Source organism: Panthera onca, chromosome A1, assembly GCF_046562875.1.
Source record: "Panthera onca isolate mPanOnc1 chromosome A1, mPanOnc1 haplotype 2, whole genome shotgun sequence".
NCBI classification, from domain to species: Eukaryota; Metazoa; Chordata; class Mammalia; order Carnivora; family Felidae; genus Panthera; species Panthera onca.
Genome location: NC_138339.1, coordinates 176,840,234 through 176,867,453, shown reverse-complemented (window position 1 = coordinate 176,867,453; position 27,220 = coordinate 176,840,234). Strand labels below are relative to the sequence as shown.

Genomic DNA, 27,220 nt, shown 5'->3' with positions numbered 1-27,220 from the left:
TGATAGGTATTCCATGTGGATCCGTACTGCAACAAACTGGGTTATAAATGGAGATCTAACATATTTCACTACCAGCAAACTGAACTGCGGCACAAAGTGCATTATCTATGCTATGGCACAAATGTAATTTTAGTATGCCTTGTTAGTATACATGTCGACTAGGTTTTGGTTTTTCCTCTTTATACAGTTATTACTATCCAGGAGAGACATATGGTATGTCAATAGTACAGCTTATTAAGGTGTTTGAGGAGGAAATATTAAGAATGTTCACCAGATGGTGTTTAGCTCCATAAGAGCACAAATTATTATCAGGTAGTTGCTACTGTCCCCTCTCCTTGATATTCATATATAACTTATAGTCCTTGTAGAAGCAACATTTAAAAAATACCAATGTATTATATTTGAAGAGTTCTTTGTATATCACTGTACATTTGTTTGGTGTTAACTGACTACTCCTATTATCTCTAACATAAAACAACCCATTTAAAGTATAAAGAAAAGGCATCTATCTCCATGTGTCTCTAGAATTCTAATTAAGGAAAAAAAATCTGATGACACCTTCCAGTTTAACCTTGGGCTCCCATTCACATGTGTGCACTCAAAAATGAATGTTACAAATACTTTATTATTATTATAAAAATGGTTAATTCATAGCTTTATAAAAATCAACGATAAAGGAAGAAAAAGGAAAGCAAAAAATCTAAAAAAATCTACTTCAAAAAGTTATGTATAGGAACGCTCAGTAAATGAGTTGTAAAAGAAAAAACAAAAACAATAGGGCTATGCTGTACAGTTTAAGAGGCAGCTTCGTATAAAGCAAACAACCTGAAATTATACTGAGACTAGTAGCCTGCCATAGTGTGTGGTAGGAGAAATTAATGTGGATATAATCAATAATACCTCCATTATGTGACGGTGGACAAAGAATAATAGAAAACAAAAAGATGTTTAACACAACCACTTAAGCTATTAAGTTACATTTGTGAAAACAGAAAAACCAGAAAAACCTTATAGCTAACTGCAGGTAGAAAAGTAACAAATCAGAGGTCAACCTAATGATATTCTTTTTTTTAATTAATTAATTAATTAATTTTTTAAAAAGTTTTTTATTTTTGTTTTGAGAGAGACAGAGACAGTGAAAGTCGGGGAAGAGTGGAGAGAAGGAGAGAGAATCCCAAGCAGGCTCTGCACTGCCAGCACAGAGCCCGATTGAGGGGCTCAAACCCACAACACCAGGAGATCATGACCTGGGATGAAACCAAGAGTCTGATGCTTAAACAACTGAGCCACTCAGGTGACCCTATTTTATTTATTTTGAGAAAAAAAGAGAGCACACACACGATCAGTGGATGGACAGAGAGAGAGAAGGAGAGAAGTGGGGGAGGAGCAGAGAGGAGAGCGAATCCCAAGCAGGCTCCCTGCGCTGCCAGCCCAGAGCCCAATGGGGCTCAGTCTCGTGAACCCTGAGATCATGACCTGAGCTGAAATCAAGTCAGGTGCTCAACCGACTGAGCCACCCAGGAGCCCCAGAGGTCAACCTAATGACATTCTTAATATAAAATTAGTGTAACTGCATTGCAGGCAGTATATGTTCTTTTGGTGTAGGAAAGAAAATGTTCATGAATTATTGTGTGATGTACATGTGCATTCTTTGCTGTACTAGATTCTCATTATAAAAATTTGACCTTGCCTTCAGGTATTTGGTTTGCCCTTTGGAGAATCTGATACCATGTGAAGTGGACAGAGCTGAGGGTAGAGCCTTTGTTTAAATCACATGCTTACATGCATAGCCACTCAGTAGTAGAGTCACTTTGATTGAAAATATACAAATGCTTAATCTGTCAGTATTAGCATGAGCAGCCTATCTAGAGAGAAGCTCAAAAATTGGTCACAACAGGTTCAGAGTTGGGCCCCATTAATTTCATAGAAGTTGGGATTAACCAAGTCTGTAGGTTTTCACTGAAACTCGTTTATGATCTGCCACTGTAACTTTCATGCTCCATTTCCCCTCACACCAGTGACACAGAACTTTTCCGTCTTTACTGAAACTGCCAAGCTTTTCCATGGATTAATGTCCTTACCATGCTATGCCTTGAGCCTGGGATGAAATTCTCTGCTTTAATTATGCCAGCTCATGCGTATTTGTGCTTCAGTTTCCAAACTAAATGACCCACCTCCAATACGTCGCTTGCAAACACCAAGGAAAACATCTGTTGCTCCATCTTCTGTGCTGTCAGAGCACTTGGTTCAGGATATGAGTAACTGGCAGAATTTGGATTGGATTCCAATTCTCCAAATTACTCGATTGTATGACCTTGAACAAGTCACTAATATATTTGAGCATGAATTTCTTCCTCTATTGAATTAGAATAAGAGTACTAAACTCGCAGGGTTACCAGGGTAAAATGAGATAATGTTTATAAAGTATCCAGTGAAGTATCTGAACCCATAAAGTGCTACGTAGTGTTTCATGGTACTGATGCTAACGAATACTTTCAGTGCTTGCTGTATGTCAAACACTCTTCCTAGTGAACTTTGTGTGTAACAACTCGTTTAATAGTTACTGTTATCGTCTCTATTGTAAAAAATGTACACTGGAGCATAGACACTTGAAAACTTGCCCGAGGTCCCACGCCAGAAAATGGCAGAGATAGAATTTGATCCAAGGGATGTGTCTCCAAAGGCCACACTTCCCTTGCTCCCTCTCATGACTACTACCTGCCATACCATTACTCCTCCTACTACTAATAAGACTACTCACACCTGCTTCAGTAGGGTATCACATTGCTTTATACTTTATTACTTTATATGTATTGCCATACAACTAGTTTAAGAGCTCCTTGAGGGTGATTTATTTATCTTTTTCTGGCCTTCTAGCCTGCCTGGCCCATACTAAACCTCATTAAATATTTACTGAAGAGTGAATTAATGAAGTCCGATAAAGAGTAGAACATTTTAAGGTTATAAATGATCTAGAAGACTCTGTACTGATTTCTACTTTATAGACCTGTTTTATGTTGTGAATCTATAAATTACAAGCATCGCTAAAATGGACACATTTTGTATATATGTGGATATATGTATATGTGTATATTATACACATTATATACATAAAGGCATATGTAGGTATATATATACAGAGAGAGAGAGAGAGAGAGAGAGAGAGAGAGAGAAGCCCTATTAGTTCTGTCTTTTGATGATGAATTCTAAATAGAAAATGCCAATGAGTCTTCACTGTTGAAGGATACTCATCAGTACTCATGGTCTCATTTCTTTAAGCTCAGTGAAGTTACATGGTTTTGGCATGTCTGAAAGTTGTGTCAGACAAAACAAGCCTTCTGACTACCTAAATGGGGTCTTGGTGGTATATCTAAAGCATTAATAACAGACAAGCAGATGATTCTTTCAGGTATTAATTTTCTTCCAACTAACCACATGTTTACAAACATTAAGGCTATTTTTCATATGGTTGCCGTACAGTTGACTAAGTAGAAGTAAGAGGCAAAATTGGAGGCTGAATTTTAAGCTTCTTCTCTTATCATTTTCAGATGCTATGATGAGAGTTGCGCTAGCCCAGTAAACAATTGGGAATTTTCCTAGTTCGTGTGGAGTGTTCCCTAGCATAGGACCAAAGTAAAGAAAAGGAAAATATTAAAAATAGTTGTAATGGTGAAGAATAAATAGTTTGGTCTAAAAATATATTTTGCTCAGTGAATTGCTACACATCTCATCAATACTACATTTCATTTTTATACCTAGAAATCTTTGTTAACATGTTTACTACTTCTCCTGTGGAAGATTTATGAAACGGAGTGCTTGAAGGTGAGCGAGGAAAGGTTTTCTTGAAGAAGAGAGCTTCTCCTCATTAAAAGCTAAAGCTAAATGGATTGTTTGATATGAATAACTTTAGGTATAACTTGGCAATTATGCAATGGAAAATAATAAACACTTTCAAATATCTACTCTATGGTATGTGCTCTACTAGATATTACCAATATAACAGCTAGTCTTTTTTTTTTTAATTTTGTTTTTTATTTTTTAAAATTTGCATCCAAATTAGTTAGCATATAGTGAAACAATGATTTCAGGAGTAGATTCCTTAATGTCCCTTACCCATTTAGCCCATCCCCCCTCCCACAAACCCCTCAGTTTGTTCTCCATATTTGAGTCTTTTCTACAGCTAATCTTATTATTATGATTATTTACTTTTAATGATAGCTACCATTTTGTGATCATCAAGTGGCATAGGCAAATAAATGATGCAATATTCATAAATATTATACAACAATGAGAAAAGATAACTATTAATCCACATATCATAGATGGATCTTACTAGCATAATTTTGTGCCAAAGAAGTCAAACACAGGGGCACTATTTGTGGTTCCTTAAAGTTGAAGGAAGACAAAATTAAGAGAAGTCAGGACAGTGCTTTTGTCTGTGGAGGAAGGCTGTTAATGGTGAGAAGAGAGTCTGGAAACGAGCTTAAGATTTGCTGGTGATGTTCTATTTTTTTTTATCTGATGAAAGTGTATTCCACTGTGCAACAAAGTTCCCCTGGGCTCAGGTGTGTTCACTTTGTAAAAATCTATTAAGCTCTAACTTTCTGTGAGTATACAAGTCAATAAATTTTTACATCAAAGACAAGTTAAAGTAGGAAGTGAATAAGAAGAGAGATGACCTTAGCAAACTATGGAGAATGTAACTAATGTGGTCAAATTCAGTTGAGAATTAAGTTTAGATGAGCATTAAGAAACAGTTGTTAAATTTCATAAGTAGAAGGTCATTGGTGAATACTAAACTTATAAGAGCCTTTTCATATGTGCATTTGCTATGGAATGGCGGGTGTGGAAATCAGATCGCTGTCTGCTAAAGAATGGATGTATCAGATGGCAATGTTAGGGTATATCTTCCTTTTGAAATTTTAGGATCTTTCTTCAAGGCATAAACAATTATATTGGGGAGACCCCTGAGTTTTTCTAAATGCCTTGTTCTCTCCTAAAACTAACATCTTGTTTAAATCATTAGAGAAATAGGTAACTTTTTCCTGACAATAATCACAACAAATGATTATTTCTACCTGGTACAGGTTGTGTGAGCTCTGGAGTAGACTGACCAGCAAACTGTAGAATGCTTTTATACATTTTTGGCATTATCTAGTAGACTTAATTATTAAATGTTTGGGGGAAAATTTTTGTGTAGCCTTAGTAGTAGTTTAATGTATCTGTCTATTCTCACCCATGACTTGAAACATACATTTGAAAATGTCCATGATGATTCAGCCAGGGCAAATAAAATGTGCTCTCAGTAGCTATAGCTGTAACTGATGCTAAATAGACATTTCTCATTGTGAAAAAAAAAATAAGGTGGACTCTAACATCTCAATGGGACCTGTTATTAACCATTGGCTAGAGCTACTGAAAGCCAGTTTAGGAATGATTCTGCTGATAATGAAATCATTACGTAGAGGACAGATTATATAATGGTAGCTTTTGAGTCAATTCAGCACGCTGATGAATTTCATTTGTCACACTCCTAGTTATGTTTGTGGTTATTATATTTAAATGTCATAAAGTCATAAGGCAGTACCTATGCTCTCTAGATTGCCACAATTCCTGGTGCTTTATTATTTCTCCCCTCTAGGGTGGAAGTACAGAATAGTGACTGCAAGTATGGGCTTTGGAACCAGTCCGCTTGGTTTGACCTTGGGCCATTACTTAATATATTTGTACCTCTGGTTTCTCATCTTCAAACTGATGAGGCACAGAGTTTTGTGCCTTTTAGGAGAAGTGATCCAATCTAGAAAGCAACGCAAGCAGAACATAATCTAGTTATACACATGTACATGCTTTGAACTCAGTCTTATGCCTGTGTGTGTGTGTGTGTGTGTGTGTGTGTGTGTGTGTTTGTGTATATAGGGCACATGTAAGTGTATGTATGCGTGTGTGTGTGTGTGTGTGTGTGTGTGTGTGTGTATCCCAAAGAAATTTTCACACAGGCACATAACATAAGGGAACATGCAGAAGGACATTTACTGGAACGTTTGTAACAAAGGGAAGAAATGGAACAAATACTGAAACGTTAGTTTTGCTGGTAGAAATAGGAGGCATCCTAAATGTTGCTTGAACAGTGAATAGGTAAAATGCATCAGGTACACATCACAGTGTACTCTGAACAGTTAGACACAATAAATCCGGGCACCCATAGCAACATGGGCAGAATTTAAAGGTCTAGTGTTGACTGATAAAACTTAGAAACAATGAATTCTAGAGCATAACTTTGATAAGAATGAATAATACATGTACAAAAATACACCTTTTTCAAGTTTTCTCCCCAAAATATAGATTAAACACATTAGAATCTTAACTCTTAGTGGGGGGGCTGGGTATAAGAATAAATAAGAATAAATAAATAAAACATGATAACAGTGTTGTTGATATGTCATAATTTGATGATTCTGAGCTCATTCTTTTGCACCTGAGGAATGACATTAAGTGAAATTCAATGGAATATGAATCAGATAGTAATTCCTCATAAAAGACGTGATAAGGATTCCATGAGTTCATACTTAAAAACACACTTCCCTATTCCCTGGCTCAGAAATACTCAATAATGTTCGCTATTGACTCATGTATGTAACTTGCTTAGCTCCAAAGGGAATTTTAGTTGTGAAGCCGGGTATAAAAGAGTGCTCGTTTGGAAACATATTTTAACCTTAAATTGCTTGTTTATCTGTTTTACCACGATGTCAATAAAAAGTTAATGATTAAATATTTATAACTTTCCTATTTCTTTTTACATCTTCATTTAACCATTTTTTCTCTCCTTATAGCTATAAGAATTTCAGATACTTACACGTAATTGTATGTACCTTCAGATGCATTGAAAGAAGAAAAAGACACATTTGCTTAGAGCATAAGGGATTTTGGCCAATGTAAATGAATGAGAGGGTTTTAATTCACAAGGGTGAAAATTCATTTAGGCCTGTCAGATCCTACAAAGGAAAATCATCAACCAGAAAGGGGCAGTGAGGCATGATATTAAACAGCTGAATGTGTCAAAATAATCACTCTGTGGTTATAGAGTCCCATTCAGTACCTCTGAGCTTGAGCTGTTGCTATTGTTTGGGATTTTCACCCTTCTTGATAAATTGACCTGCTTTTTTCCCCCCTGATATAATTATCATGAACTTTTCTCTGAAATGCAAATTTAAGTTGAATATATCTACTGAGTTACAATTCTTGTAATATTTCATTTAAATATTAAATAAATTTCATTTATATGGTAGATTTCCATATAGGAGGAATGCAGTTTTTTTGGGATTTTTGTTTGTTTGGTTGGTTGGTTTTTGGTTTTTGGGTTTCTTTTTTCTTTTCCTTCTTCTTCTTCTTCTTTTTTTTTTTTTTTTTTTTTTTTTTTTTGCTATTTATTGGTACAAGGTAGAATTGGATTAATGAAGAATACAAGTTTTCTTCCTAATTGCCTGAACATCTAAATAGAAATAATTAGACAACTAAAGGTGCGTTCCTCATGGAGACATGTGAAAGCCTTCTTATGCAGTATGCTTCTAGAAAGGTTCATTTTCGGGTCACTCAACTGCCTGACATCAGTGAACTGAAAAATTCACTGAATTATTAATAAAGAACAACTTACTTTAACGTGTCCCTTTAGAGTTAGTGAGGAAAAGCAGAGAAAAAAGTAATAAACTTCTATTAATGTAATCAAAAACATACATTTGGAGTAGTATATGATCAGAAAAGAGATTCATTGTCAGTTTTCACAGGACAGAGTTTCATCAAGAGGGTTGATGAAATATTTTGTTTTATTTCAGTAAATTAAGAGGGAGACAGACTATAATACATTGCTCCTTTGTGAAGTCTTATAGTCTGCTAAAGAAAAGATTTGTAGACAGTCATTGAGACAGGTGTATGTATTCACTTTTGAATTATATCTATTTGTAGAGTATACTTTCTCTAAAATATTTCCTTGCAACTTGGTTATGTTTATTATTTGTTGTTTATGCTGTTAACCTTAACAACAAAATTGCTAGTTATTTTACTGGAAAAAAATGGTTTATTTGGGACCCGTAGAGAATTGCAATCTAGGACAAGCAAGCTAAGGCAAAACCATAGCAAGTCCAGAGAACAAAGGAGAGGGGGAAGTTGGGAGGGGTGTAATACACAAAAAATCCATTAGAGGAAACAGACTTTAAAGTACCGTGCCTTTCATTGGCTGAGTTGGGACAGTCACTGGCTGGGCTGTTGCTGGTGGAGGAGGAAACCATTCTTCCACCTGGTGGCGCATCCAAAGTAGTTATGCAAAGTGCCTCAATTCTTGTTGAGTATGCAATGGACGAGTGGTATGGGGTGAGCACTCCCCTTACCAGCCTCTCACCACCATTTTAAATAAAGTTTCATTTTATTACTTTTCACAATATTGATGAATCAAAGATGATCAACAACCTAATATCCCAGGAACTCTAGCAGCCACAAATTTAATTTACACAGTGTACTCATTTGTCATTACCCAAACTATTATGGGAGTCAAAAAAGGCTTAATGCATTTAAAAACTGATACCAATATTTAAAAAAATAATAATAAAAAACAAAGAATGCATTTCTGTAGAAATTCACTGTTTACTATGAGAGTGTAGATAAGAACAAAATACTGCAACAAAATGAATAGCTTTGTAGCATGTTATAAAAGCTTGAAATTACATCTTTGGAAAGGAACACTATTTCTGGTATGTTAAATTAACACATTTACTTTTCATGTTTATCTTGGTTATTTTTACCTTTTAAAAACATTTGTATTTTTCATATCATAAAAGTGAAATATGCTCATTTAGGAAAAAAGTTGCAGTGGTTAGAATTATCAAGGAAAATACTAAAATAACCCATTATTTAAAAAAATGATTTCACATTTATTTTTTCAGTCTTTCCTCCCTTGTTTGTCTATATTTTTAAAATTTAAGTTAGAATTATACTCTATAAACTCACTTGCTATTTCCAAAAAAATCATGAGAGATTTCTAAAAGTATAATACTCTTTTGTGTGAGAATTCTATATTTTCACCATTAACAGTGCATTATCTGTATTGTTTTCAGTTTTGTAAACATTTGCATATGAAATGTTCCAATGGAAATTTCTAGAATAAATGACATACCTTTTTAGGTTTCCTAAATCTATTAGCACAGGGTTTCAAAAGTTGATAAATTTGCAAGTCCATACTGAGCATCTGTTTGCATACTTGCCAACATTATTTTAATTGTTTATTGTTTTCATTTGTATTTCTCTAATTCCTGTTGAAATTCAATATTTTGGCCAAATGTTCACTAGTTATAATTATTCCTTTTCTAAATTTTCTCTTACCATCGCTTTGGACTGTATTCTTCGAAGCCTTTATATTTTTATTCTAATTAATCTGAATGAATACCCTATATTAATGATGTTAACATTTTTGTTGTTACCTTTGTAGAATATATGTCTTTAACCTTTTTGCCTTTTATTTTAACGATGTATTTTACCTTTATGAATTTGTCCTTTACTTAATTATATAACATGATCTTTTAGTTCATATTTTTAAAAAATTATTTTAATATTTATTTATTTTTGAGAAAGAGAGTCAGAGTGTGAGCAGGGGAGGGGCAGAGAGAGAGGGAGACGCAGAATCCAAAGTAGGCTCCAGGCTCTGAGCTGTCAGCACAGAGCCTGATGAGGGACTGGAACTCCTGGACCTCGAGATCATGACCTGAGCTTAAGTCAAGACACTTAACTGAATGAGACACCCAGGTGCCCCTCTTTTAGTTCATCTGGATTGCTCATACACTTAGAAAATCTTTCCAAAATCGGAATTACATTCACTTATTTTTTTTCCAGTTTTAAAGTTTTCATATATATGTGTATACCCATACATGTATGTATATATATACATATATATATTTATATGTAAATATATATGCATATATATGTATATATACTTATATATATACACACACACACACACATAATCCTTCAGGTTTTATAGATATAATTGTGGTATATAATATGAGATACAACATCTAAGATTTCCCTCCAAATATTTATTGTATTATCTGAGTATTATTTTTTTACCAACAGATTTAAATTTTAAGACAAATATAATGTTTTTGAAACAATATGAATATAGGCTCATTTATTAAAATAATCTTGCAATGTTCTTTTAGCAGTACTTTATGTTTGTACTAACGGAAGCCTTGGAGTATGTGTTACCACCTTGTTGAGCCAGCTCCACGGTCTCACCACTGCTATACCACTAGCACTTCTTTTCCTGATTTTCCTTTTCCTTCTGCTCTCCACCCTCTCCTGTTTCTCTCTTCCTGATCCACATTGGTCCTTTCCCCCTTCTCTTTATCTTCCTGTTTCCTTTTATGTTCTTCTTTCTCTTATTCTTCTCCTTTTCCTACTTTAAGTTTTTAACTTTTTGTTAGTTTTTAACCTATTAGCTGGCCTGCAGTGCTGACATTATTTCCTTAAATATATATTTGTGTGTGTGTGTGTGTGTGTGTGTGTGTGTGTGTAAATAGATATTCCATGATTCTGAACAGAATAAAAGCATATGTGATATTTATGTGGAACATCCCACATATTACACTGTCTTTGTAACTCATCACTTCATGCACACATAAATATACATGCATGTGTGTTTAGTAATAAACATTGTACATGGTACTAAATATTTCTTCAACTTGGAAAGAAGGATAAAAATAGTCTATTATAATTGAGCAATTGAGAAATGCTCTTTTTGGGTAGGTACCTCTTTTTCTTAATCTCTGAGGTGCAAAATATATGAGTTAAAAAAAACCCATCTACAATAACAGCACATCAGCATGTTCTGACAATTTTTTCCAATCCCATTACCATATGGTAACTGTGTTCTGAACTTTCATTTGATTACTGACTAATTCAGTCATAGTACAAATATTTACTGACTGCCTCTCAGGCACCGAGGATATAGGTTCCATTTTCCTTGGACAGTATCTGGGTAGGGGTGGGATGAGGTAGGGATAGCACAGCCACATATTACCAGGTACATGTGTCAGATCAACACTAGCTATAGTGGACCTTGTGCTAGAAATACTAGAGGCAAATATGTATAACAGAGAAAGTCACTGGGACAAGGCTACTTAAGCTAAGGTAATAAGGAAATACATTGCTAGTTGACATTTGATTTGTGACCATTTGACTTTTAGGGAGACGTCAGATCTCCTCAAAGCAAAGATGGAGTCTAGTGAGCTAACGACTGTGCAACCAAGCCTTGTGGGTCTTGGAAAGGAGTTTGATTTGATTAAAATAGGGACTGGAATCAGACCTTGATACATTACGTTACAGTACTTGTCTTTCAACTCTCATAGAGTATTTTTCCAGCTTTATTGAGATATAATTGATATATAACATTGTGTAAGTTTAAACTGTACAATGTAATGATTTTATATGGGTTAATAATGTGAAATGACTGCCACAATATTAGTTAACACATCCATCAAACTTTTGAGGTAAGAACTTTTAAAATCTACCCTCTTAGCAACTTTCAAATCTGCAATACAGCATTGTTAACTATAGTCACCATGCTATGCGTTACATCCCCAGGACATCTCCATCTTGTAACTAGAAGTTTATACCTTCTGACCTTCTTCAGCGACTTCCCCCCCCAGCCCCCTCCCCAACTCCTGTTATTGGCAACCACCCATCTGTTCTCTGTTTCTAAGAGTTTGTTTTGTTTTTGTTTTTGTTTTTAGATTCCACATTCAACTTCTATTTCAGGTTTATTTTAAAGCATGTTTTCCCACCTGTCAAATAGTTGTCAAATCGTTGATAATTTAGCAATTGTTGATGAAGACTCTCTTCTGTGAACACTATGGGTATACTGTTTACTGGTATTGGATAAATTGTGACAAACCTCCCCAAGCTCTATGATGAACTTACATATCTCAACCATTGAGAAATGTAGACATGATCAGAATTGTGCAGCTCTTTGATTTGAACTTGATGAAAATATATATTAGCCAAACCCCTGTTTCTTTGTCACAGGTTCTTTATGGAAATTCCTGTAGGCACACATGTAATATGATTATAGTAGCAGTGATTTTTATCTCTGGAATCAGCAGAGCCCAGATGCTTGCTTGTGTGATCACAAACATTCTTGCATGAAGGAATTAGCGAATATGATTATGTAAGGCAATGTTCACCACAAATTACTTGTATAATGCTCCCCACATTCAGGACACACCCCTGCAGTTTCTTTTAACCTTCACGATAAAGCAGTCAGGCAGGTGAAGCAGAGATATTATAGCCAAGGTAACTGAAGCTAAATGAACTTAGTGCAGGCACTGGCTTTGCTATTTATTTTTTTTTTTTTCAACGTTTTTTTTTTTTTTTTTTTATTTATTTTTTGGGGACAGAGAGAGACAGAGCATGAACGGGGGAGGGGCAGAGAGAGAGGGAGACATAGAATCGGAAACAGGCTCCAGGCTCCGAGCCATCAGCCCGGAGCCTGACGCGGGGCTCGAACTCACGGACCGCGAGATCGTGACCTGGCTGAAGTCGGACGCTTAACCGACTGCGCCACCCAGGCGCCCCTGGCTTTGCTATTTATTAAAGAGCAGAGCTATAACTGGAGGGGGGAGAAAACACCCTCCAAAGTTTAGTCCAAATTCTATTTGAAATAAAACACTGTTAAACAGAAAGCAAAATGCAATTATTTAAAGTTGCAGCATACTTACTAGAAAGGGTTCTAAAATAAAAATTAGTATATATGACATCTAGGCCTGGTTCTGCCACTTAGATTAGGTATATGTCACTGGGAAAGACACATTACATCCATGGGCCTCAGAAGTTTTCTTCTGTAAATGAAGAAGAAATGGACCTCATTCTATCATTTATTTATTCACCTGACACTTGATTTCGTGCTAGGTACAGTCTTCATCACCATAAAACTAGTATGGAAGACAGGCTGATTAAAATGAAATGTTATCAGTGCATTGAAAGAGATGTGCACACCAAGATGCTATAATAATTTGTGGGTGGGATGTAATCCTGACTCATTCATTCATTCATTCAAAAATATTAGACTGTTTTTTATGTTCTGAGAATTGTTCAGATGCTGAAAACGCACACATGAATATTGAAGGATTGGAAAAGGTAAAAGTTGGTGAAGAGGGAGTGCTGAGGGACTGGAACAGGACGTATCAGGCAGAAAAAGAAGCAAGTGCAAAATCAAGCTGGCAGGAAGTGAGATTGGAAAGGAGGTAGGAGTCCTTCCACGTAGGCCCTTTCTTGCTTTGGTGAGTAGTAGACAATCTAAAATCCATGAGAAACTGAAAGATGGCATGGTCAGATGTACACGTTAAATAGTCACCCTGCAGCATTGTGAATATTGGATTAGAGGAACCAGTACTGGACGCAGAGAGATAACCTAGGAGACTGGTGTAAGGGACTCCTGACCTCATTTCTTTGCAAGACAGTGTGGCAATATCCACAAAGATGGAAAATCCTTGTCCCCTTAAACCAGTTGATTCTAGTTCCAGGGAATGATCTGCCCCATATATTCAAGAGTGCTCAGGAGATTTAGGGCTCTTTGAAATAGCAAAACATTATTTAAAAAGTGCTTTGAATGCTATACTTATGGCTATTTAAATAATGAAATATCCATGCTCTTTAGGGGTGAAACTAATATTGCAGATACAGATACATGGAAATGTAATCATCAAAAGGCTGTATTGTTGGGTGAAAAAAAGCAAGGAGCAGCATCGAGGGTATTTATAATGAGATGATGCACAGTTAGCTGCATTATGCCAGCGTACAAAGAGTGAACAGAAGGAGAAAAATCTAGGCGAGGAGACTTAAAATAGGTAAGTAGAAAAATGGAAAAATGTCAAAATGTCAAAAGAAAGTTTGAAGCAAACATAAAAGTGAGTTTTTTGAATGGGAGAATTGATAGATGATCTTAGAGTCTATAGAGATGCTAATCAAGATACAACTGGAAAGTATTTTGTGAGGTTTAGTAATCAGGAGGTCATAGGTAGTTTTGGTAATTGTTCAAATAATTTAGGCATGCAGAATTCCCGCTTTTTCATTCTTTCAGCAACTTAAAGAAGAGGTGAACTGCTGGTTAATATTTCCTTTAAGTACAAGAATATCCACTACTAGCACAATATGATATGAATATAAAATAAACATTATTGAGGGAAAATTTCAAGCATAGAGCACATCATCCTCTGGGCTGTCTTCCCACAGACTACCATGCTTAGATTGGTACAACTGAAATAGCCAAATTATAGAAAGGGCCCAAACCTCCATCGACCAATAAATGAGTAAAGAAGATGTGAAATACACACACATGCACGCACACACACACACACACACACACACACACACACGAATATTACTCACCACTCACAAAGAATGAAACCTTGACATTTGCAATAACATGATTGGAACTGGAGAGTATTATGCTAAGCAAAATAAGTCAGTCTGAGAAAGACAAATATCATACAATTTCCTTCATATGTGGAATTTAAGAAATAATACAGATGAACATAAGGGAAGGAAATAGTAATAATAAACAAAAAGACGGGGAGGCAAACCATGAGAGACTCTTAACTATAGAGAACAAAATGAGGGTTGCTGGAGAGGAGGTGGGTGGAGGTTGGGGAAGGAGGTGATGGGCATTAAGGAGAGCACTTGTTGGGGTGAGTACTGGGTGTTGTATGTAAGTGATGAATCACTGAATTCTACTCCTGAAACCAATATTGCACTATACGTTAACTAACTAGAATTTAAATAAAAACTTGAAACATAAAAAAAAGGTAAGCTTGGTACAGTTGACTTAGAGCACCACAGAGAGAAAAAAGGTGGCAGGCAACATCTAGTAACTATGTTATAAAAGAGCTCCCTAGTCAATGAAACATCTCAGAAAGGAGAGGCTGAAGCCCTGAAGCTGGTATCAGCCTGTTTTTCCAGCTAGCTAACTCAGATAAGCAGAGCCTGCAACTTGCTAACTTCCTGAAAAAGGAAGGAAAGAAAACTCCAGGACATCCAGAATTGTCTCTCCAGCTTCACCTCCTATTCTTTAGAAGCTCATTAAATATGATTCTTTCCAAAGGCTTAATTTGTTGTCAGATTGTAGCATTTTCTAAAATGTAGAATGGAATTTGAATTCTATTCTGTGAAGAATTTGAAGAGACCTTTTGTAGCTCAAACAGGGGGAGGCTTATCCAACCTTGGAGGAAGTTCATCGTGCTACCTTCTGTCTCAGGGTATTATGGATATTACATGGGGCTAGTGTGATTTAGACTAAGAGATGTGTATTTGGATTTTGTCCAGTTGCTGGCACAGAGCTGCTAACACGCTTGGGTTTTCCTAAGGGATGAGAGCAACAAAGGTGTCTCTTGCTATGTTAATTAGGTGACTTTTTACCTCCACCTAAGTTTAGGAGCAGGTTGCCAACCTGCCACAGGTGAACCAACCATGTGATTAGAGGGTTGGAACTTTGAGTACCTCTGGAACGAGGAGAGGCCTGGCAGTTGAACCAATCATCAATGGTCAGTGACTTCATCAATCATGACTAGGTTGAAACCTTCATAAAACCCCCAGAGGACCTCCCCCAGGTTGAGGAGCATGTGGCGATTGGGGTGAGTGGTGCACTGGAGAGGCCATGGAAACTCTGAGCCCTTTCTCTTGACTTGCCCTATGCATCTCACTGTTTGGCTGTTCCTGAGTTATTTCCTTATAAGAAACATAATCTAGGGGTTTACTAAGTTCTGTGAGCCACTCTAGCAAATTAATCAAACCTGAGGAAAGGGTCTTGGGGACCTTTGGTTTATAGCCAGTCTTTCAAAAGTAAGAAAACAAGCTGGACCTGATGTGGGCACTCTGAGTTGGAAGGGGCCATTGGAACCTGTAGTTTGTAGCTGTTTAGGTCAGAAGCACAAATAACAGCCTGGGCTTGTGACTGGCATCTGAAGTGGGGTGAATGGGGAAGTTTTGTAGGACTGAACCCTTATCCTTGGAATCTGATGCTTTGTCTGAGTAGATAGTGTCAGAATTGAGTTGCATATATCCACACTCAGTCAAGCAAAAGTTGTCATCCCCCCTTTCTGAATGAGCCAGGCACTGTGCTATCTGGATCTGTGAGTTCTACAAGACTTCGGAAGATTGTCACTTTGTCATCATAGTCAGTCTCTGTGGCTGTGTGAGGGTGGCCAAAGCAGCATCTAAGTGAAAGTAACTGTCCAAATTCATGTTTATAAAGTTGTACTCCAGCTGAGCAACATGTTTGTCAAAATAATTTCTCTTGGGTCAATTTTACGTCCCTTTTGGTAGCAAGACCATGGTGTAATGAGTTAAACATTGTTGCAGAAGCTATAGGAGAGAGATGGTTGCACTTGTTTGATTGGCTTTTTCACTTCAGATATATAGTTAGATTTTGTTATTCTATATGGACATCTATATGGACAACTTAAAGATTGAGTTTGTGACTAAACTGTTGTATCAGTTTCCATGAAGTGTAATTAAATCATGGTTCAATAATAAAAGAACGTGCTGTGAAGATCAGTGAATCTGATACAATTCTGTAGCCATCCACTATCATGATGTTAACTTGCTGAGCGCCAATGACATGGGGTTGAACTGCAGGTGATACTTTGGCTTTAGAGCACACAAATCCTAAGGACCAATTGAGGCTGTATTACTAAGGGCACACACATGTGGGCACCCCCCCCCCCCCCCCCGCAACCCCTAACATGAAGATCAAGTCTGTGATTATGTCATTGTTTCTATGGAAGGGCTGCCTGTGAGTTTCAGCTCTTCTTGAGGCATGTGGTCATATCAAGCTATGGTTTTAATTAGCATTTCCCTGATAACAGGTGTGCATATTAGTTATTTGGATATCCTCTTTTGTAAAGTTCTGGTTGAAAATTTTCTAATCTTTGTTTTTCTTAAAAGTTTATAAATTATTTAACATTGGCCATTTTCTAATTACCTTTGCATTATTGACGTCAAGTTTAATTATTTTATGTTCAGAGACCATGTTCTCTATGGTTTTAGTAAGTCTATGTTTTTGAGATTTAACTGTATAGTGCAGAATTTACTTTAGCAAATGTTCAAATGTGCACTTAAAATAATGTCTATTTTGCACTCATTTGCACAGTTCAAAATGTGGCAAATTAGGGTGCCTGGGTGGCTCAGTCAGTTGAGCATCCAACTTCAGCTCAGGTCATGATCCTGCAGTTCATGAGTTCAAGCCCCACATTGGGCTTGCTGCTGTCAACACAGAGAGCCTGCTTCTGTCCTCTGCCCCCTGTCTGCATCTCCCCTAATGTGCTCTCTCAAAAATAAATAAACATTAAAAAATGTGGCAAATCAAGCAAAGTTGGCAAATTATGCATCTCATAGATCATCTCTCTATACTGATTTTTGTCTGTTAAAGTTTTCAACTATGATTTTATATTTGTTCTTCCATTTACTTTCATCAATGTTTGCTTTCTGTGTTATATAGTTAAATTATTTGTTACATACACATTTAAAATTGCTATGTGTTGAATTGTGTCTTTTGTCACAAAAAAATATAAGCCAGTTGATCTCTTGCAATATTCTTTTCTTAAATTCTACTTCAGTGTTGATACAGCAACTCTCTTTTATTTAATGTTTACATAGTATATCTTTCTTCATCATTTACTTTCATGCTCTTTGTGATCTTATATGTAATGCTCATCTGCTAGAATATAAGCAACATATATATTTTTTTAAACCAGTGTGACCATCTTTGTTTTTTGAGTTAAGTATTTGGTTCACTGACATTTAAAGAAATTTTTGTGTTTAGGTTTATGTCTGGCATCTTGCTCTTTATTTTCTATTTGTTCCATCTCTTCTTTCATTCTTTACTCATTTCCTGACTTCTGTTGAATTGAGTAGTTTTAGAATTCATTTTGTTTTTCTTAATTGGCTTCTTGGTTACTGATTTTATTATTATTTTCATAGTTATACTTGATAGCAACACACATTCTTGATTTATTATAGTCTATTTTAAAATAGCACATTTACTGCTTCGCAAACAATTCAAGATACTTTCTACTATTTAACTTCATTTCTCTATTCCTTTTAGCCTGTTGTGCTACTTTGTCATATATTGTATTTCTACATATGTTTTAAGCCCTACAGGGGAAGCACAGCTTGCGATGACTTAAAAAAGAACATCGTATATTCCTCCTTAAAGATAAATTAGTAAAGTTGCATTCTGAAAATTCTTAGAAGACACAGCTGAAAAGATGGGAGTAAAACCTCCACAAATAACATCAAAAAAAAAAAAAAAAAAAAAACCTCACAGTGTTACATTTCATTGTAGTCCTAGGCATACAGAACTCTGATTCTGGCAGTTGTCACAATTGTAAAGCTGAAATTTATCACCCTGGTAGTCAAGACGTTTACAAATGTATTCTTCTAATTTATTCTTAGCCCAAAGATCCCATTTATTTTCCACTTTTTTACATTTTAATATCTTAAAGAAGCTCAATTGTAATTATCCTTTTAGATGCATCACACTTACCTGTTTTGCTGCTTTTGTTTCCTCTTCCCAGCTTTATATCTTCATATATTTGAACCATATGTTTGCCGCAAGTTCCCAATCTTATTCTACTGCCTCTAGCAAGTCTTACCTGACTTTTCCTCTGGGCATCTCTCTCTTGTCTGAAATTTAAGAATAACTCTCCTAGGGGCACCAGGATGGCTCAGTTGGTTAGGCATCAGACTCTTGATTTCGGCTCAGGTCATGATCTCACAATTTGTGAGTAGAGTCCTTAGTCGGGCTCTGCACTGACAGTGTAGAGCCTGCTTGGGATTCTCTCTCTCTCTCTCTCTCTGTCTCTCTCTCTCTCTCTCTCTGCCTCTTACTCCCTTGCGTGTGCACTCTCTCTCTCTTTCTCTATCTCTCAAAAAATAAACATTTAAAAAAGAAAGAGTAATTCTCTTACATTATTTTTGATCATTACTTTGTATAATAGTTATTTATGCATATTATTTCTTTCTATATTTTCACTATTATCTGTCACATTGCCTTATAAAGAATAATCAGTTATACAGCTGATGTTGCCTCCGTGGTATACATTAGAAAAACCAATGGTGTTGCTGCAGCATTTTTAAACCAAAGCTAATTTTCAAACTGCTTTGTCAATGGATTCTCGTATAGATACAAGGTGACTGTAGCTGAATGCTTCAGTAAGCAATGGGGGTTTTGCGCTAGGGGGCAATATATCAGGGATTAATTGTCACTTGGGAAATAAATTAGATAACAATCAAGGTTACACAAAAATTACACTGTCTTAAGAATAAATGTTAGCTGGGAAGGCATAAATGAACTGATAATCAGGTGGGAAGACATTATGGCAAAGGAATGGGTTTCCTTAAACAACTTTTATAACTAACAGAATTTTAATAAGATATTATCCCCAGCCAATAAAAATCCACTGAAAAATAATGAAACCTGCAAGGGTGATTGCCGCAGTGGCTCAGACACCCACAGAGGCTCCGTGGGCGGTCAGCTCAGGCTTCTTGCCTGCCTCTCCCACTATTTACAAACATAATTAAATTGAAAATGAATATGCTGCTTGACTGCTACTGTAACAAGGACTGTGAGAAAAATATTGTGTTACTTTGTCGGGGGTGACCTTTGCGAATTTCACTGTTGATAGAAAACTCAAGTAGGTTGGACAACATTCTCATTTCTTCAAGAGAGATTTGAAAGTGTTAACATGGGCTCCTTTTCAAATTACTTCTCAGAGAAGTGTTGCTTTTGCATTTGTATTTGGCTTTGTTTTGTTATTTAATTAAAACCTATGATTAATTTATATTTATGAAAAGTGAAGATGAATAAGAGAGTTCAGGTATAATTTTCCAACCATTGTTGACTAAACTTCAGGAGCTGTCAGTCCATTTCTTATGGTTGCTCATTGTATTATGGAATCAATAGGAATCACCAGCTTTCTAGTTGTTCTTCACAATACTATAAACCAGGTCAAAAGGGCTTTTAGGTACATATTTCCAATTCCCCTGCTATGATAACATTTGAAAGAGAGGCAGAAGCCTTCACACTTCAACCCATGATCATTGTTTTTTTTCTTTTAAAATAAACATGTCACAGGCACCATGTTTTCTAACACCTATAACTAAACATGTGGTTTGGAATGTTACGAATGTTCTTGTATATGAGAAAGCCAGAAGGTCAGGGAAACACAGAAGGAAAACTCAGAATTACTGATATTAATCTGTCAGCAATGTTTATTCCAGGTTAGAATTCTGGCTTTTTCTAAAGATTGCTGCATATGGAACTCAGGAAACCCCTCAGCATGAAATCTTTGTTTTGACTTTACAGAAAGGCCTTCAGACACTTTCTTAAAATTTATTGGTTACACAAGACTCCAAATTGCCAGGTTATCTGATTTCTTAAACAACAGCTGAGTAAAAGAAGCAAATTGGGAAAGGGGGGCTGCCAGAGGCCAGCTTGAGGTGGCACACCAGCCATGTGAAGTCCTGATATCCAGAAAGCCAAATCAAAGTTCCCGTGTTCCAGTCTAACAATTACTGATGGTTACGCTTTTGATTTTTGTTGTTGAGAAATTAAGGTAGGTTCAGTATGCCAGAAAAGCAAAAACACGTGGACCAGCCCACAGTAGTTCGTTTTAGAGACACATTTCCTTCCAAGGCTTAAGCTCCGTTATCTAGAGTGTCCATTCATGGGAGATACTCTGATGATATTGAGATGGTTGTTTCCTTGCTTCATTAGTATTTGGTCCAAGCCTCAGTGCTGGCATTGTTTACAAGATTTGAAGTAGTCTCATATCTCAGTTGAGATCTGCAATAATCCTAGGAAATAGACAAGGCAAGTATTATCATGCTCATTGTGTAAATAGGACATTTGAAGTTCACAATAATCAGAGCCTTTATTCATGTCACAAAACAGTAAGAAGAAAACAAAAGAGGAAGTGAAGTCTGCCCTTTATTGCTTTTCTCTCTACTCTTTGCTGCTCTGTGACTTCCACTGGGAACTTGTTACGTTAGAACCACAAAGGCCATGCCCCTTCCTGTCCAGGTAGTTTTAGAAAATTGTTTTTTCAGTGGTTTCTCTCAGCATTACCAGGGGTAAAGAACTTAGGATTTGTTAGTGAAACGTTATATAAGTTAACTTAAATTAACTTATTCTTAGACTTCTGTTTCTGTATCTCATGCCTGATTCCCACTGCTCTAGGTATGTAAAACGAACAAGATTGCCTTTGTCTTGTAATGCAATGCTGTTAACAAATGAAAAAACTGAATCGACACTACCTACATAAGGACAGTATCAATTTTTATATCAAATATTCTTATACTTAAAAGAAAATGGTGATTTTAAACTGTAGAATCACAAGCTAAAGTACTGAGATGCATTTTTTAATTTTTTTAATGTTTATTTATTATTGAGAGACAGAGAGAGACAGAGCATGAACATGGGAGAGGCAGAGAGAGGAGGAGACGCAAAATCCAAAGCTGGCTCCAGGTTCTGAGCCGTCAGCACAGAGCCCGACGCACGGCTCAAACTCACAAACCGTGAGATCATGACCTGAGCCAAAGTGGGACACTTAACCAACTGAGCCACCCAGGCACCCCAAGTACTGAGATGCATTTTTAACAAATGCATTGTTATAGCTTTTGTGGAAATTCTTGCATTCAAGGATTATTTACAAATTTACAGGTCTTTGAGTGCCTGGCATATGCTAAATGGTGGGACTATTTGTGAAATATAAAAGGTAGCTGTCTGTTCTCTTACAGCTTTAAAGGTATTGTCCTGGTTCCAAAAGCAAATGTTTTTGCAAATATTAATATATGGTAGCATGCAGTGATCACTCTGCAAGAATATCAGTAATTATTACCAATATATAATCATTGCCATAAATGTTATGTAATTATAGTTGTGTAGTCATTAATATAAACGTAGCATTATTGTTAAATAGATAAGTATTATTAATATCATTTAATAGCATATGTATTGAATTGGGTTGACAATAGGCATGAGAGAAAATGCAAGATAAGCAGAGAAAAAAAATAATTCCACTTTCTTTGCTTTATTTGTGTAACATAGGTTTAAACCATGTAATTCACATACCTATCATATAATATATATATATATATAACTGTAGTAATTAAAATTACTTCAGATGTAAATAGCATCTCTTTTCTCAAAGGGATATGAAGAATACATTAATTTCCATCTATGTTGTGAGTGCACAAATAGTAGTATTTGGGTGTTGTGTTTTTGGTGGTTCAGATCTAAGGAAATAAAGCCCACTTGTTGTTTTTTTTTTTTTTTTAATGTTTATTTATTTTGAGAGAGAGAGAAAGGGAGGAGCACAAAGAAGAAGACAGAGAATCCCAAGCCATCCCCATGCTGTCAGCACAGAGCCTGACGTGGGGCTTGAACTCACAAACTGCAAGATCATGACCTGAGTTGAAGTCGGACACTTACCCGACTGAGCCACCCAGGCACCCCTAAGCCCACTTCTTTATAGATATGTATGCAATGTATATATAGTATACATAGTATATACATATGTATATATGTATATGTAGAGCTACAGGTTAAACTGTTTGGTTGCAAAAATATTCACAATTGTTAAACTTGAGTAAAAGTGAACAAAATGACAAGAGAGGCAGTACTGTATCTTTAAAATGTCACAGGTGTGGATTTGAAACTCAGCCTTAAGATTTCGAGGGACATGTAGCAAAGGGCAATTGGATTTTACTCTCTGAGCCTCAGTTATCTCATTGGTAAAATGGGTAGCTGTGAGAATTAAGAGTGGTAATGTATCTTAAAAATGCAGTGTAGTGCCTGGCACATAGTAAGTGCTTAATAAGTGGCAACAACATAACAATGTATATAAAGTAGGGCATAGATTGCTCTTATTTCTCTTTAAGATGTATATTACCTAGTGGTATTTACTTGTAACTAACTTTTAATATGTTTAGTACCTTTTTTGATATGTTTTTCTCTTATTTTATACTGAGCTTCAGAAAATTATCATTATCTAGAAACTCTTATGCACAGTGCATTGTGCCACATGCTGTGCAAAGATGAAGGGGAATGTAAAATACTCCCACATACACAGAGCTATAACAGTGAGACATTTCCCTTAACTGATCAGTAACTCAGATGTTTCCATGAGAGTCAAATGTTCACCAAAAATAAAAGATGGAAATATATAAGTCTGCTGCAAATGAATGCATGCTTTAAATTTCAAATTTCCCACTTACTGAATTGTACTCATGAATTAATAAGATCTTTCCAAGTATAGCTTATTTAATAAGGTTTGTGTCCGCCAGAATTACAGTGTTCTCTTTTTTTAAAGCTATGGTCATTAAAAATGGTGCCACAAAGTGTGGTGTTTGTGAATGAAAATTTCAGGGCACCTAAGTTGTGTTTAGCATTCATTGTAAAAGCAGTGGAACCAGCCAGACATATTAGTCAACGGCAGTGCAACCTAATTGGACACACCTGTTGAATGGCAAAAGCTTAAATTGGATTCTGTGATATATGTAGCTGGTATGAATTGTCTCACTCTTGGTTCCATAGTTTTTGAGTATGTTGGTCAGGAACCTCAGTTGTTTTGTTCTATTTTGTTGTATATGGACTGACATCTAGAGAGGGTATCGGTTGTTTATTTTACTTGACTTTTTTGAAAGCAGCAATATTGAGGTCATATTCTATAATGAAAGGATATTACTTTTTGCTAGTATGACGTGAGGAAACCCAAGATTACCCATGTAAGCGTCACAGAGCTGAGCATATGCTGGGCTGCCCATTCAAAAGGCCCCATCCATTGAAGCACAGTGATGGTTTCAAGGATAGGTACATGACCCATGTCATGGAAGTAGAGTCAACAGATTTTCTCCTGAATCTTTTCTACTGGAGCTAGAAAGAACTTCAGTAAAAGCCACAGTCCTAGTCCAATATGAGCTTCAAGTTCTAATTCTGGCAATATTTAATTCTTTCTCTTTAACCTAGACTTTATATCCTTACCTCTGTAATGGTTTGTCCTTGTATTGGCTCTATGAAATGAGTTATTGTCTTTGATCAGAGACAAATTTAATTCTCTTTCCTGAAGATTCTCATTTTTCTCAAGTACATCAAAATAATATTTATTGGTAATATAGCCAACCAGTCAATCTTAATTCAGGAAATTACTATTTAATTTTATAGTGCCTAATATCACATGATCTACAGACATATTCAGATTCACAAAGTGAGAACATAAAAATTACCTTTAAAAAGATACACTTAGGGGCATCTGGGTGGCCAAGTTGGTTAAGCATCTACCTTTTGCCCAGGTCATGTTCTCTTGGTTTGTGAGATTGAGCCCCATGTTGGGATTGTGCTGACAGGTCAGAGCCTGGAGCCTGATTTGGATTCTGTGTCTCCCTCTCTCTCTGCCCCTCTCCCACTTGCGTGTGCATGCTCTTTCTCTCTCTCTCTCAAGAATAAACAAACATTTAAATAGAATAAAAAATGTAAAAAAAAGATATTTTTAATATAAATTATTGTCAAGTTAGCTAACATACAGTGTATGCAGTGTGCTCTTGGCTTCGTGGGTAGATTCCCATGATTCATCGCTTATATACAACACCCAGTGCTCATCTCAGCAAACGCTCTCCTCAATGCACATCACCCATTTTCTCCTCTCCCCCGTCCCCCCATCAATCCTCAGTTTGTTCTCTGTAGTTTAAGAGTCTCATGCTTTGCCTTCCTCTCTGTTTGAAACTATTTTTCCCTTTCCCCTCCCCCATGATCTTCTGTTAAGTTTCTCAGGTTCCATATATGAGTGAAAACATGATACCTTTCTCTGACTGACTTATTTCACTTAACATGATACCCTCCAGTTCCATCCACATGGTTGCAAATGGCAGGATTTCATTCTTTCTCATTGCCAAGTAGTATTCCATTGTATACATAAACCACATCTTTATCCATTCATCATTTGATGGACATTTGGGCTTTTTCCATAATTTGGCTATTATTGAAAGCACTGCTATAAACAATGGGGTACATGTACCTCTATGAATCAGCACTGTGTATCCTTTGGATAAATTCCTAGTAGTGCTATTGCTGGGTTGTAGGATAATTCTGTTTTTAGTTTTTTGAGGAACCTCCACACTTCCAGAGTAGCTCCACAGTTTGCATTCCCACCAACAGTGTAGGATGATTCCTGTTTCTCCACATCCTTGCCAACATCTGTTGTTTCTTGAGTTGTTAATTTCAGCCACTCTGACTGGGGTGAGGTGGTATCTCAGTGTGGTTTTGATTTGTATTTCCCTGCTGATGACTGACGTTGAGCATGTTTTCATGTGTCTGTTGGCCATCTGCATGTCTTCTTTAGAGAAGTGTCGATTCATGTCTTCTGCCCATTTCTTCACTGGATTATTTGTTTTTTGGGTGTTGAGTTTAGTAAGTTCTTTATAGATTTTGGAGACTAAACCTGTATCCAATATGTCATTTGCAAATATCTTCTCTGATTCTGTAGGTTACCTTTTAGTTGTGTTGATTGTTTCCTTTGTGGTGCAGAAGATTTTTATCTTGATGAGGTCCCAATAGTTCATTTTTGCCTTTATTTTTCCCTTGCGTTTGGAGACACGTTGAGCAAGAAGTTGCTGCGGCCGAGGTCAAAGAGGTTGCCTGTTTTCTCCTCTAGGGTTTTGTTGGTTTCCTGTCTCACATTTAGCCTTTCATTCATTTTAAGCTTATTTTTGTGTATGGTGTAAAAAGTGGGCCAGTTTCATTCTTCTGCATGTTGCTGTCCAGTTCTCCCAGCACCATTTGCTGAAGAGACTATCTTTTTTTCCATTGGATACTCTTTCCTTCTTTGTCAAAGATTGGTTGGCCATACATTCGTAGGTCTAATTCTGTGTTCTCTCTTCTATTCTGTTGGTCTAATTGTCTGTTTTTGTGCCAATACTATAATGTCTTGATGATTACAGCTTTGTAGTAGAGGCTAAAGTCCAGGATTGTGATGCCTCCCACTTTGGTTTTCTTTTTCAACATTACTTTGGCTATTTGGGGTCTTTTGTGGTTTCATACAAATTTTAGGATTGTTTGTTCTAGCTCTGAGAATGCTGGTGCAATGTTGATTGGGATTGCATTGAATGGGTAGATTGCTTTGGGTAGTATTGACATTTCAACGATATTTTTTCTTCCAATCCATGAGCACGGAATATTTTTCCATTTCTTTGTTTCTTCCTCAATTTCTTTCATAAGTTTTCCGTAGTTCTCAGCATACAGATATTTTACATCTTTGGTTAGGTTTATTCATAGGTATTTTATGGTTCTGGTTGTAGTTGTAAATGGGATTGATTTCTTGATTTCTCTGTTGCTTCATTATTGGTGACTAGAAATGCAACCGATTTCTGTTTTTCAGAACTGATTTTCAATCCTGCGACTTTGCTGAATTGTTGTATCAGTTCTAGCAGCTTTTTGTTGGAGTCTTTAGGGTTTTCCACGTAGAGTATCATGTCATCTTCGAAAAGTAAAAGTTTGACTTCTTCTTTGCCAATTTGGATGCCTTTTATTTCATTTTGTTGTCTGATTGCTGAGGCTAGGATTTCCAACACTATGTTAAACAACAGCAGTGAAAGTGGACATCCCTGTTGTGTTCCTGATCTCACGGGGAAAGTTCTCAGTTGTTCCCTATTGAGGATGATACTAGCTGTGGGCTTTTCATATATGGCTTTTATGATGTTAAGATATGCTCCTTCTATCCCAACTTGCTTGAGACTTTTTATTAAGAAAGGATGCTGTATTTTGTCAATGCTTTTTCTGCATCTATTGACAGGATCATATGGTTTTTATCCTTTATTTTATTAATGTGATGTATCACATTGATTTATTTGTGAATGTTGAACCAGCCCTGTAGCCCAGGAATGAATCCAACTCTTAATCATGGTGAGTAATTCTTTTAATATACTGTTGAATTCAATTTGCTATTATGGTGTTGAGAATTTTTGTATCTATGTTCATCAGGGATATTAGCCTGTAGTTCTCCTTTTTAGTGGGGTATCTGTCTGGTTGGGGAATCGAGGTAATGCTGGCTTCATAGAACGGGTCGTGAAGCTTTCCTTCCATTTCTGTTTTTTGGAATAGCTGGAGAAGGATGGGTATTAACTCTCCTTT

The 27,220-nt window shown here is 36.3% G+C and overlaps 1 protein-coding gene across 2 annotated transcripts in view; it reads left to right on the top strand.

Moving 5' to 3' along the window:
- GPC5 (glypican 5) overlaps window positions 1-27,220 on the top strand; it is a 1,417,426-nt gene that overhangs the window by 503,828 nt on the left and 886,378 nt on the right. The window contains exon 7 of one of the 2 annotated variants that reach the window (XM_060636857.2): window positions 3,760-3,877. The exons of the other annotated variant lie outside the window; for it this stretch is intronic. Coding sequence (XP_060492840.1) covers window positions 3,760-3,846 — 87 coding nt within the window. The 3' untranslated portion in view covers window positions 3,847-3,877. Of the gene's footprint in view, window positions 1-3,759; window positions 3,878-27,220 lie in introns of those variants that run through there. 2 annotated transcript variants of the gene reach the window in all.